This window comes from Ptiloglossa arizonensis, chromosome 7, assembly GCF_051014685.1.
Source record: "Ptiloglossa arizonensis isolate GNS036 chromosome 7, iyPtiAriz1_principal, whole genome shotgun sequence".
NCBI classification, from domain to species: domain Eukaryota; kingdom Metazoa; phylum Arthropoda; class Insecta; order Hymenoptera; family Colletidae; genus Ptiloglossa; species Ptiloglossa arizonensis.
The window spans coordinates 6,506,728-6,521,844 of NC_135054.1; the positions used below are offsets into that span (position 1 = coordinate 6,506,728).

Here is a 15,117-nt window from a genome sequence, read left to right on the forward strand (position 1 = left end):
AGCACCGTGACACGCATGATAAGACCGTACCGCGTATTTGGATCCTTGACCTCGTAGTAAATTGCAGTCGTTATGTTGAATTGCACGGTCTGTCTCTCTTCGCTTCCTGTTCCGTTCTGGGGTTGGAAACGAGAAACAACCGAATTTCCCCCTTTCCCGCCACCTCCGTTTTTTTTTCCTCTCGTTTGTATAAATTTTGGTTTGTTTAAACAGCGAAGAGAGATACGAGCAAAACGATGCGTCAGTTTCCTCGCGAAAAAATGAATTGCACTCATTTTAGCGGATCTACGTTAATGGAATCTGTAAATGGAACTGAGACTAATGTAAAAATTTATTACGTTGGACGTTTCGCAGCCATAAGAGCTCACGGTGCGCGGTATCGCATTTAAATATGCATAATTAAAGAGCTTCTATTCGAAATGTTTTTAATCTAACAAATACGAAACCGAAAAATCACGGTTTTTGCTAATGATCGTTCGAAAAGTGATGCATTAACGTATTGTTAATGCATTGTTATCGTTGTGGAATTAGCGAAGAATTAGGTTAATCCTTTGAGACCTGGTGTTAACATACGTATACGTAATATTTTCGAATCGATAATTTTGCAATCTATTGTACATGTGTACACGAGTACGCATTTTGTATACATGTAGAAAATGTATAGTTATGAATCTGTACGATGGTATTTCCTAATGTATTTTAGATCGTGGATGTAATTATTTATTCAGAACTGTTTAAAGAACCATTGATCGATTAATACAACCCGATCGAACGCAGTATCTAAATTCTAGGTGCTATTTTTGTATTTAATTCTCTGAAAGGATTACGAGGAATGTGAATGAAAGGTTTGCGTAAATACAGGAATGTGAAACGTGTGCCAAAAACGAAACTAAATAAAGGATTATGACGCATTGAATATAAACTATGGCACATTCGAATCGTTAAAACATAATACTTGTTAGTAAACAATTTTGATAAATATCGATTAACACAAGTATGAAAGAAGAATAAGCACCTGGTATTTTGCAACTTGTACAGGTTAACAACTTCTAACGGTTCAAAATCCGCACCATTATTAATATCGTTATCTACTTTGTTAGATGTTAACTGTTAAGAATATTTAATACTCTCCGATTGAATATTACTGCAGGATGATTTCAATTAATTTCAAATTGTTGCATAAAAAAGTTTTAAAGACTATATTCTCCGACTCTGACCACAGTTTATAATCGTTCCTAAGTGGATTGAAATTAGTCCTGCCAGAGGACCAAAGCGTCTTCGTTTCTTAGAGAAAAACTTTAAAAGCAGGAACAAAGTCTATCAAAAAAAAAAACGTGCTAGAAGAAAGTAGTAAAATGAATATAACTTTCTGAATATAACTTTCTTCAAAGGACAAAATTGAATTTCCCAAGACTCCAGTTCGCGAAACAAAAGCAACATAAAAGTGGCTACGCAACATTCAAGCGTTCCTTTTAAATTGAAGACTGACCCTTTAGTAACCCAAATTCGAATCTACTCGATTGTAAGCTATGGTTAAAGTTGAAGATCCTGGTCTGAAAGACTCGTAAAAAATTTGGATAGACCGAAGAACGCCCTGGCAAAGGTACTGTTGAAGTATCCTTAAAGATCAAATGGTTACTTACGTTGTTTGGTATTACTCTATTAATAAGTAAACACAGACCTTAAAGACAAAGTGATTACTTACGTTGATTGGTATTACTTTATCGATAAGTAAACACAATATGATAAGGCTGCTCCAAGTAGCGACGAATAATTACAAATAGAAGAGTTGGATTATTTATCCAACTACGTTCGGAATTTTTTTCGATCGATTTTCGTTCCCCACGTCGCGTTATTTGCTCCATGTTGTACTTGCACGTACGATCGTGCACAATTAGGTCGACGTCACTTGAGATTCACTTCGTCCAAAGCCATTGTCGTTCTGACTTGGTCGCTACGCATACACGAAGAAGTACGGTGCACGTTCGGTGGTACGAAGTTACTACAGAAGTTTTACTGTCCCTCAAAGAAGCCTTTGGATTTGGTCGCGAACGTGCTCAAGCTCCTACGTGAGAAACCAGAGTTACGTAGCTTCTCTTTTACGAGATCGATCGTTCACGAACCGATCTTGACTCTTCAAGCGGATATCGTTCTCTATATGGTCGCGGAATGGAAGTTTGAAACTTGAACAGGTCGTTTAAGTTCTTAGTAAATTTGCTTTCGATAATACTTTCGGGGCATAATTTTCCAACGGATATTTATGACCAAAGCTTTCTTACGTGATAAGAACGTTCTACGACATATTATTCAGTGTTTAGTATTTTTCAGAGTCAAACGCGACCATGTGGATTTCTCGTACATTTTACGAATAATGTCAATAATGAAATCACGTATACTTGGTCATTAGAGCAAAAAGAAACGCAATTTTGTTTGAAAGAATATTATATTCAAAGTTTTGATCAGAGATGGGCAAAATTTTAATCGAATAAAACCATTGTACTATAACGATTTGTAGTATCGTATTTGCAATGTTTATTCATTTTGGACAGTCAAATATTTATTTTTATTCAACGTGTAACGCATAAAGAGTTATTTATTCTGTATTCGTTATTCGAAATTTATATCTAGATATAAAGCTCCTCTTTATGATACTCAAACTCAAAGTAACCCTTTTACTAATTTTAATAATTCCTTCTTCGTAATGTTTTCTAGCTGTTCAATCAACTTTTGGGATAGTCATAAAAATGCTTTTGTCAACATTATTGTAATATTAGCATTGTATTATGGAATTGTCATCTATAATTTATTTTATTTTTATATAATTTATTTTTCCTATTCTATAACCTTCTCATATTTATACTATATTGCAGACGTTATAGCTAATCAAAACATTGAATATAATATTCTCTTAAATAAAATCACATTTGCTTTGCTCTAGTAATTAGAGACACGTTTTCATTACCGACATTCACCATTTTATTTGCATATATTTCTGAACGCAGATTGAAGAAGTTACTCGCTTTATTACCCGTACTTGTAAATCAAATTAATATACTTACAGATGTTTACCACAAAAATTCTATGGTAGGAGAACAGATTCCTTTTCATACTTTTTCTTTTTATTTCTCATATTTTTCTACTGCCGAGAAAAGAAAATGCGATTTACTTGGCCACGACGGAGACTTCTTCGGAAAGTCTTTATGGAGCCACGAAAACTTAAACACAAATAGTGTTTAACGCAAGACAAGTTTGAAGACGCTGTTTTTTATGCACGGGTGAAAAAAGTCTGTTCGTTGAACTTTGAAACTTCTCAAACGAGATGTTACTCTGGAACAAGCCGCCAGTTTGGAGTTTTCTCTGCTCTTATTTTTCTTCTAATTAATGCTGATCATCTAGGATTATTCGTGGACATTACTCCGGTTTGAAGCACTTTCTCGTTACAGCAAAATATATTTCAATCGTATTACCTGAACACTATACTTACCCCATATTTGGTTATTTATAATATTTTACTGTAAAAAATTCTAAAAGTAGAAAATCAAATCGAGAGAAGATGCGTTTGAAAGTAATTCGATGAACTTAGCTAGAAGAGTGAATTTTTCTTTTCCATTTATCGAAGATACTTAAAATTTTATACATTTCATAATTAATATCCCGTAGATTCTTTAAATTAATAAAATTATATATTTCTTTTTCTGTAATGATCATTTTCATCTGCACCATCAAAATTCCAAAACAATTCCACTGAAACTTTATGCATACCTATTGTAACAGTGTATCTTTGAAGATTACTTACACCGTTACAATAATATCGTCAAAATATTAAACTATAAATTTGTGCGGTAATTTCGATCGTTTACGATACAGACTCACTACAATATACACCAATAGTTTCCAAAGTGAAGGCTATAAAAATAATTCTAACGATAAAAAGTTATTAATTCATTTTGATTTTCATAGCACTTGAAAAAATAACAACGGGGATTAAAAGCAACCGCATATATAGATCTACATATGTGGAAAATTTTAAACAAATTCATAGGAGGGAAGGGAGGAAGATTTGCTCGTCCTTGAACAACAAGGCCCTTTCTTTAAATACATATATTTTATAGAAGTAGAGCTCTTTCATTTTAATGCAATTCCTTGCTCGCAACTCCAATTCTGTCATTTTGTCATATTTCTCTTATTTGTCATTTACATTTGTATGTGTGCACCAATTATTACGAGATTTTTATAGTAGCTACTATAACTTTCAAGGTTGGCGAGCACTGCTCTAGACGTTTCTTGTCTGTTTCAGGAAAATGAGACAATACGCTTCCGTGTTACGTTAGAAGACGAAGTACCCGAGGGTCAGCAACCGAACATCGTCGGTGTCGATGCATTCGTAATTGTTCTCGACGAAAATGATAATCCTCCGCACTTTCTGGGCGTACCGTACGAGACAGTAGCCGCGGAGGACCTTCCAGTTGGCTCCACAATTCTTCCGGGTATTAGAGTAATGGACCCTGACCTGTTGGGCGACATCATAGATCTAACCTGCGTCCCCCAGCCACAGGTGAGTCATTAATACTCGTTAGACCGCTAATATCGCATGGAAACGTATTGCTGGTCGACTTCCAGATCGAACTTTCCTTTATTCTCACTATTTCTTCTTATTGAAAGTCGAATTGCTGGTACCGAAACCTGACTTACAAAAGCTTTCAAACAATTTTTAAGATATATATTGTTTTTATTATAGATGCCTCAAACACGATAGTAATGAATTACGTTAATTATTATTTAAATATCTCGATGAATACTCATGCAGGCAATAGTGAAATTATTGTAGAAATACAATAAAGCACTTGTAATTATAAAATATCCACTGTCTCTTCTAAGTACCTTTCTCAATCGCAATTCCCAGGTGAATTTTCCGAAGCTCTTATAAGATAGAAGTAGTTTTCATAATAAAAGAAAGAATAAAATTTTACTAACCAAGAAATAGATAATTTTTAATAGAAATAAATATGATTTATCCTCTTTTGCTAGATTTTCTCTTAAATTTCGTTTCGTCAAATAATTAATCTCCAAAAGTAATTTGCTGTGTATAATATTTGTTTTACAAATTCTACAAGCTTTCGGCCACTTGCGCTCGTGCTCCGAAACATCGATTCGCACGTAATTAAACATTTGGAATTAAACTGTTCTGATGAATATTGTTAAAATAAATTTGAACCGGAGTTAAAACAAACTTTAGTTTCCGTAGACTATTGCTTGAAATTTTAATGTACTGTTGTTCAAATTTTATGCACATCTAGATTTATAATTTTATTGTTCCGTTATAGTAACAACGAATTTGATTCAAACGTGTAAACTTTTCAGGACGTACATTTACATATTACCATCATGTTAATATCGTTTAACGATATTGACTGCCCTCTACGTAATGTAAACCGGATGTACAATTTATTTCCTTTAAAATTATTGTAGAATTTAAATCCATGTTTGTCAATAGGTAAATAGTATCTTTTAATAAAATATTATAATTACATATTTAAAAAGGATGCGCAACTAGGGTTGGAACATTAAAAATAAATAATATTTAAATTGTCTCTATATAAAAGCATTTATTTATTTCCTTTGACACAATTTTGACACGATTCGATCGTTTCTGCAACAAGTGTGGCAAGAACTTTCGGACGTGTATTTTTACCAACGAATACAATTATAATCAGCACCGACGAAAAGTTATTCAATAATCCGCCTTGAAAACCCACTGTTGTTGCATTACGTATTAATCCATGTCGAAGGGAACGCGATCGAGGAAATTTATTAATCCTACCGCATTGCTGATTACTAACGCGATGATATTTTATACATCACCTTCCCTCTGGCAATGTGGTTGCTTAAACTTGCACCAGAAAGGTCTATTACCCCGAATTTATCGTGCAGCCCGAGATGAAAGATGCAAGAATATCCTTCGTGTGCTCCTAGCAAATGCAGACCTAGGATAAAATGTACATCTTTGTTCCTGACATCTAACAGAGTACCGAACTCTTTCATAATTCCTCGGATTTCATTAAATCGTCTACATCGCAGTTACCCTTTCTTTTCAGTAAGAACCAAGTGGGAGTACTGTCCGATCGACGTTGCTTTATTAAAAATTAACATTGCCAAAGGATCATTTTAACCGAGATTAAATTTTTATCCCCCCGTTCGAATCCATTAAAAGTGTATACGCCTTTTAATTAATGTATGACGAAATTCGTTGCTAATCTCCTCCTTTCGTGCACGTTCTCGATGTCCGAGGAGAAAGATTAATTGCCACAAGATGAATCCAAGTTCCCTTGCAGTCGCGTCTGCGAAATTAACCTCTGGATGGTTTACTGTTTAATACGCTGCATATTCTCTGACGCCCTCCGTGACTTAAAATTATACAACCATTGCCAACTTTTAGAACTTCGATACGATGTTATCGAAACTTTTATTATGAATCAACATTTCCAAATAGTTTTCCACCCCGAAAAACCGTTGCACGCGTATTTACATGTTTCGGTTTACCCTTCGACGATTAGTTTGATGAAAATCGATTTTTGTCACACGACGTACATACGAAAGTGCCTTTAAAAGTATCGTTTCGGATTAAAACACACCGCGAGCTTTATATTTTATTATTTTCTATCTGGACGTCCGATGCTTATCAATAGCATCGAAAAGCAATGTTATATTGATATATGAAATTATGAGTAAAGATATTTCAAAACGAAATCCAACAAATGTTGGTGATTGTAATTGTTGCGAGTAGCATTTGAGTTGGTCCTCTGATTCTTGCTAATTTTCTCATGTGAAAACCAAGACAACGGAACAAAGTACACCTTTCCTCTTATATGTGCAATATCTTGGTATCATTTTATCATCTCAACAAATAGAATCGATATAGTAAATATTATGTTGGACAATAACAGAAACATCCTTCGTATAATAGCTTCGACCAATATTAATGTTTTATTAATATTCAGTATCTTATTTGTCAAAGAAAGATGTGAAAAGGATATATTACTTCTGTTCCATTCGCCATATCATTCAAGTCACAACTATGTGATACTACTTAGTTATTTAGTAATTTTACCAAGTAATATTTCTTGGTTATTTGCTCAATTAAAGAAATATTTTGAATGTGTTACGCGAGTATTGAGAATGAGCACGAACAACTGTACAGTCGCACTTATTAGAAGTGAAATTATTATATAATTGAAACGTCTGGAGAACTCGAAGAGAAATCGTATTTCTCTAAGCGTTAAACTTATCTTTCTCAAATTTAAATTTCTTAAACACCTTATACAGATTGTTTGCGGTATTATAGACCAACATTTTAAAGTGTTCTTTATTATATATATAGACAGAGATCTCCCGGAGATGGGCTCCTTTATAAACAATACAACATTTCTGTGTTCGGTCGGTCTGCGTTCATAATATGTATAAATTTTTTCTGCTTCACTTCGATCCCTCGACGTTGTTAATTAAGAGTTTTAAACGCTCCGCTCAAGTTTAAGAGGAACACCGATAATGCTCAATAGGTAGCTTATTAAACAATGCCTGTTAGCGTTTCCTCGTGGCAATCGTTCAACGGTATAAAACGTAAGATGGTGGAACACCTGGTGGATATAAAGGACCAGTAAACGTTCTTGTTTGTTTTAACTTGGTAAGAATGTCGGGGCAACACTTCGTAATTCACAGTTTTCCATTAAATTATCCGCACCACTTGTCTAATAAGCTCGCTTACGCGCAGCAAACAGTGCTGTAGGGAATAATATTCCGAAAGAAACCTACAGTTGAAAATTCCTTTAACTTCTGCAATAATATCCGAGTAATCTCCTTGTTCTCTTAGTAACGAACTGGAATTTATCCTTACTGGAAGCGCGAATTGGTGGAACTTTCTTATTCTTCTTCTTCTTCTAATCCAAGAATCAGCAAACTACCCCACGGGCCAGATCTAACATTATTGTGTGTTCAGCATGCTCCGAATGGTTCTTTGGTAGTAGACAAATATTGCTTTATAGCTAATAACGTAATAGCACCAAACACCCAAGCTTTTGTATACCTTACGAGTAAATCATTGTATACTAGATCGATCCTTACCTTTTGACCTCGGAATTTTTTTGTTACCGCGATCCAAAATTGTTCCAATAAGTAAAAAGTAATTCCAGTCACAGACGTGCTCGATTGGATAACGAGAAAACGTGGCTGATGAATCTTAAAGTTTTACATATAAAATCGAATGATTTTTCTACAACTTAATAAATTTAATAAATATAAATGCTTACCTACCTATTTTATTGGTTCGTCTCGTTTACTGACACTTAGAAGATCTTTTACGATCTTTTGTTGCAAGTTTCACTCCAGGCTGCCTGTTTTAATTGAAATTGTAAATTTGTCACCACGGACACCGTAAACCAATCAGAAAGTAATAATTTTCAAAAGGATACAAATTTTAAGAAAAGTAAGAAATTTTCAATGTACCGAATAAAAATAAAAAACATCCAAGTATGGCGACTGAGAAAGGAAAAGAGAGGATTAATAGAGATAGAAGAGGAAAGGAGTGCGTTTTGTCCTGGCTTACAATACGATAAAGAAAAGTACATATTTGTGTGACATAAATTTTTTCGGTTTATTTTAGCACAATATAAAGTACAATAAACAATGTTAGAAAAAAAAACAAAAAAATGCTTTGTTTAACTTTCCGACGGCATCCTTTTACATAACTTTTCATTTTAAAGTGCCTATGGGTGTGATAGGGGTAGTTGGCTTCGGCACACCACTTTATGGATTTTTCCATTACATCACCACTCAGTTTTTACCTTCAACTTCACGGGGATTCTGTAGGTGCTTCCTTGTCGTGGCCTGCTTACACAAGTAGTTGATACTCGTGAACCTTATTTATTTATCCCTTTCGCCTTGTCCATAACGATTACTTTTCACGGAACGCAAATCTCTCTATCGAAACGATATTCACTGCTGCGCTGGCAAAACCAGACCGGCTACAAGAATTTCGCGGTTCTATTAACTGAAACGTTGAAATCAAATTTACAAAAAGAGAGGAAGACACAATGGTCGACCCTTGTACCGTTAGAACCCATAAAATTGGCTCTACACGCTTTGAACAATGAAAGACCCTCAACCAAGGACCGATGCGTTACAGTACCCAGGTAGGTATACGGCTAAGCTCGCGTCGTTTATACTCCAAAATAAGTTGTTTCAAAGCTTGGGATCGTTTGTATCTTATTTCTTAAACTATTAGAACGTCTCATAAGTTCGTGTCGCAGTGTATTCATACTTCTTGTATTACGTTTTATAAACATACAAAGATAGAAGAAATTAAATGAGTAAACTTTTACGCTTCAGTTTAGTCTGTAGAAGGCATTTGAAATCCGCGGATCGTAAAGTTACAAAAATCATATATCGAATGTCTGATAAAATAATGAGTGAAATGCGTGTTCATCTCGTGTTACACGAGTTCCGAAGAAGGAATATGGCGACAAGTGCAGCAAATAACATTTGTGTCGTTTATGGGGAAGGTATTTCATCGACTCGTACGCGCAGGAAGCGATTTGATCGATTTCCGAAGGGAAATTTTAATCCGGAAGATGCACCACGAGCCGAACGTCCAGTTGAGACGAACGAAGACAGAATTCATAATCTGGTGATCGAAACGAGAAATTTGTCAGTGCAAGAAATGTCGCAAATGCTAAACGTGTCAGAATTATGCGTACATAGACATTTGAAGAAAATGGGAACGATGCCAAAGCTGGACGTATGGGTACGAAATGCAATCGTCAACAGAACGAGTTGCAACAGAACGAGTTGCAAAACTTTGTTTACACCCTCCCAAAGTTCTTTCTGTATAGTGTGGTTTCCAAGCAATTCTGTCTTTCTAGCTGCTTCCACAAAATTACACAATTAATACTGATCTGTATTACGTTCAATTTGAAAAATTCAAGGGAAAAATTTCAGGAAAACAAAACTTATGAATCTTGGTAATGTGATTTTCCATGACGATAACGCCGGACCATATGTTACACAACATGAACAAAGACAATTACCCGAATTTGGTTGGGAAATTTTATCACATCCATCTTGTTCTCTGGACATTGCACCATCGGTCCTCTATCTGTTTCGATCGTTACGTTATTTAGCTGGAAAGAAATTTGAGAATGTGAACGCAATAGAAAATACTTTACAAAAATATTTTGATAAGAAACCAAAGAAATTGTATACTAATTAAATTATGTCGTTGCCTAAAAAGCGAGAACAGGTGCAAAGAGAGGGCGATTACATATTTTCGTAAGCTTCACAGATAAGATTAAAATACTACTTTATACGATAGAAAAATAAATGTCACGAACTTAGGAGACGACCTAATACTATTTAACACGTTCGTCGCCACGTCACTCATATCTGGCTGACAGGCATGCTTCCGTGAGGTGCTGTCAACACACAAATGGATGACGTTCTTCTTCGTCCAGTTAAATAGTATTTTACAAATAATTTATAAAAATTTAATTTGCAACAGAAGTATTTAATGAAATTAGTGCATGTAAATATAAAATATAGAAAATATACAAAAGAAATAAAAGTATACGTATAAAATAAAATAAAAATAAAAAAATAAAAAATATATATATACTATGTATAAATTTATATTTAAAATAAAATGTAACATTATATCACGTAGCATGGCATTCGCCAAAACAGTTCGAACACATTTGAGGTAATTTTGGATAATTAGGACAATATGTAGTAGTCTTTCTTACATTTTTTTTCATTTCCTGGCGAATAAGCATAACAAATAAATTGTTACACGTTAATTTATTTGGATAAAATTTTACCTAAGGTTGATCTAATTCGCAAGACTGATTTTGTCAGACAAATTTTGCGGTTGGAAACATTTAAAGTGTTCACACATCGTTGATGATATTAAAATTTCTCGTTCTCGATTACCACTTTCATGTTTCGGATAACTTTTTGTCAAAGTTACTGAAGTATATCCATAAAATTAGGCATCATTGTAAATATTTAGTCACACGGACTGTATTTATTCAGAACTCGTATCAATTCCTGTAATGCTGGACTATCATGGCGGTGCAGAATCTCCTAAGAAGCGAAGCTATTTCAAATGTGTCAACTTCCATGTTTGCACAGAGTTCGATAGCACGCCGGTTTTCGAAATATACGTCCCGTAAAACCGTTTATATCGTCTTTTGGGGTCGTAACCGAGCATACCGCGCGCAGCTTTTAAGCGATCAAATCGCGAGAAAAATAGCAGCCATATCCGGGCATTTTGTTCGAAAAATATCCAATACGTTTATCACCGGGATACATGGAAATTATCTACCCTTGCCAGTTCCGCGCGAGGACCCGAAAGATGCGGTCGGAATATTAGCAGGTATAACCCCATACCCCTTTGCGTCATATTCACTCGATAAATTCAGGGAGCCGTTAGTCAACCAATAAAACTGTAAAACCCTTTAACTAATGGCTCACAGACTTTACAGTGGCGAACTTTAACCTGAGCACTATTTTTATAGCACTGGTGGTAACGTGACGTCAAATTGACTCCCTATCAATAATGGTGACTTGACGTCAATTTGACGTATCCTCAGATGGAGGTATATTCTACTTGTATTAAAACGCTATCGTTTGTTATTCTCTAGATCATTTTATTATATTTATAATATTTCATTAACAAAATGTATTTTTCGTGAATATAATTACAATAATGGATTTTATTTCGATACACTTAATAATAATGAAACAATACATTTTAATACAAGATGAATGGTGTGCAAAAATAGATATCATTCGACTGTGACAAGAAGGAACAGCGTGTTTATATCATCCCCACTTCTGTCGTAGTCTATTACCGTTCTTACGATCGCAAGCACGAATCGCCATTGGCCAAAGACGGTGACTGCGGCATTGGCGCAGTCTTCTGATCAAAATGTTAGCTATTAAGAAACAGAATATTGTAGGAATGATTCCGTTTGATTACGATTAATATCGTAGAAATGATTTCGTTTGATTACGATTAATACCGTAGGAATGATTTCGTTTGATTACGATTAATATCGTAGGAATGATTTCGTTCTATGAAACAGCTCTCCGGAAAATTTGTAATGTAAGAAAACATAAAAGTTATACTTGTTTTAATACTAACATGACTTGTTTTTGTGTAAATTGTAATTATATAGAGTTTATCTTGACATAAATGAGTATAAGCAGATTTATATTATTTTTAATAAATACAAAAAATATAAATTAGTTCTTTTCGCTACAAATAATTTTCAAAATATTAATGATTATTACGCATATTAAGTTGTATCCATTTTTTCATTACGAGCAACTTATCGAATCAGCGCTAGTATCTAAATCGCAAGCAAATTATTCTGTTTATGAATACTTGACGCTTTTATTGGGAGCCTACGCCAATGCACCTTACCTAAAAATTCATTCTCGCTTCGATTAGTAGCAGCTAACACTAGAGGGGGGATGTCAACACGCTGTACCTTCTTTTCTCGGTCGAATGGTACATTATTTCCTCCTTTGCTAACATCATTGTGTGTATACACCAATAATATTAATATGTTACAACTAAATTACGCGCTTTGTTATTTTGTAAACGAAAACGTTTGTTTACTCGTGAACGGTTAATTGAAACTTTAATCTGACATTTTCGTAATCAAAGACTCGAATTTTCGTAATTTTCAACCCTAAGAACTTCAGTGTGCGCCATTTTTCGAACCACCTTTAACTTGTTTTTACTGTTATTAATTTTGACTGCGCTTTGGATGTTTTAGCACACTGTACGTCGTAAAATGCTCACTGTAAAATTTTGTAAAAATATCAATTAATTCAAAATATTATAAATCTGAAATATTCGATTTAGTAGATTACCGTACCACGCAAAACTCCCCTCCATTTCGAAGACTAATAATAGATTGTACGCGGCATCATATTATTGGATTCAACTGGATTTAATATTAAATCTTTAACAATTAAGCAAGATTAAATTTTAATTACCATTCAGTAAATACTGGCGCAACGTAATTAAATATAATTATTATCTAAATATGTAATTGTATTTAACTTAATCAATGAATCAGAATACTGCTTATAATGATTAAATAAGGGCTCTAGTAGTATTAGTAAATTCTTTATTTACCCTCTCTTCTGAAGTTGGCTGACTTCAAATATATATGTACATGCGAATAACAACATAAAAACAACTTTATAAATATAAATACATGTATTCTACAACTTATTATATTATACTAACTCATTACACTAATATCGTAGGAACTTATTATTCTTAAAAGCTCAAGTTATTACTACTTTCTTATTTAACTTCACGTGACCATACATTTTATTCAATATTTAACGTCTTTAATTTTCTGTACTACCCCATAATCTTCAGTTTGATTAACATTCTTTTGTCTTCTTCTGCTGCGTTCCTCCTCCTAATTTCTTTTGTTGCTTTTACAGCTTTCTATCCTAGCCCTTCCTCGTTTATTACCTCAGCTACGCTACCTTCCCTTTTCTACCTGTAATTTTTCAATACATGTTTCTCTGTCTCTACTTCTTTCCTGCACAATTTATTCCACATACTTTATTTCTCTCTTCCTTTCAAAATTTATCACCTCTGAATTCATTTCCGTACCTCATCCTGGTGACTCTTTTGATCTCCTATCCTTGTTTTCCAGACATTTTGACAAAATCTCTGTCACTTTCCACGTGTATTATTTAAAAGATCTCGATTCTTTAATTCTTCTCCATCTCGCTCTGTCTTCGTGCTTCGTCATCTCCTTCCTCCATCCACCTCTCGCTTCTTCTTCCCTCTCGTATCTTAATTCCCAGAATCCATTCTCCCATTCCATTTTCTCTATTTCTCGTTTAATTTCTCTCTTCATCGTACCTGTATTTTTACCCTTCGTTTCTTCTTCGTATCTCATTGCTCTTTCTGTAGCTTCCATTCTGATCTTTCCCATTGTCATCACCTCTTTTACCATATATCTTGGTATACATTTATCGAGTCCTAACGTCCATTTTACATATCTTCCCTGTATTGTGTTCAATTCCTTACATTCTTTCCACCCATATACTTCTGCATCATACATCATTATACTGTTCACAAGTACATTTAGCATCATCATTCTTCTTCTAATGTTTCCCCTAAGTAATTTTCCTTAAATTCTCCGCATTTTCCTCAACATTGCCATCACTTTTCCCGCAACTTTCTTTACACAACTCTTATTCTTCTCGTTCTTCTGGAACGTATATCTCAAATATTCAAAGGTCTTCACTTCCTCTACTTGCTTCTCATTCCACAATCATTTTCTTTTTCTTCTGTTACTCCTATTCTCGAAAGCTATCATCTTTGACTCACCAATGTTTAATTCTAATCTCTTCTCTTCTATGCATATTTCCAGCCCTTTTTAAATTTTCTCCGTCTCTTTCTCTTCTTCTGCTATTACAGCCATGTCATCTACATAAGCTGACGTGTACCATCTTCTCAGACCGATCTTTGTTCCTCCGTTCTTACCCTCTCTTTATTATCTCTTCTAGGTCTTATATTAAAAAAATAAATAAAAGAAAACTTAAAGGACAGCCCTGTCTGACTCCTTTTGTTACCCTTATCCTGTTCGTCCTTATCTCCCCTACTTTTACTACACTTTTGATATCTTCGTATACATCATTCACTCTTTTTATTATGCTTTTTCTAACTCCTTTTCTTTTTGGTATTTTCCACGACATTCGTCTGTCCACTCTATCAAAAATCGTCCTTAAATCTACGAAAAATACAAACCAATGGGTACCCATGTAGTGAAAATTGCTGAAGTAAAAACTGTAGTTAAGTGAACTATAGATAAAAGTATTGGAATATTTTATGAATAAATTATATAGAATACAAAATACTTAATTGGAATTTGTTTATTTATTCATTTATTACTTTACAATTCGTTCTCCTGGATTTTTCTCTCGTTCATCCATAATTTTTCCAATGTAAATTTTACCAGACAGTGAATAATAATTACTGGAATCGCCTATCCATCACATTTTTATGCCATATTTAATTAGCTCTGA

At 34.2% G+C, this 15,117-nt stretch overlaps 1 protein-coding gene across 2 annotated transcripts in view; it reads left to right on the forward strand.

Annotated features, from left to right (window-relative positions):
• Positions 1-15,117, forward strand: part of Cad87a (cadherin 87A) — a 450,687-nt gene that overhangs the window by 411,650 nt on the left and 23,920 nt on the right. For both annotated transcript variants that reach the window (XM_076316271.1, XM_076316272.1), the window contains one exon: positions 4,298-4,555. In XM_076316271.1, coding sequence (XP_076172386.1) covers positions 4,298-4,555 — 258 coding nt within the window. The remainder of the gene's footprint in view (positions 1-4,297; positions 4,556-15,117) is intronic.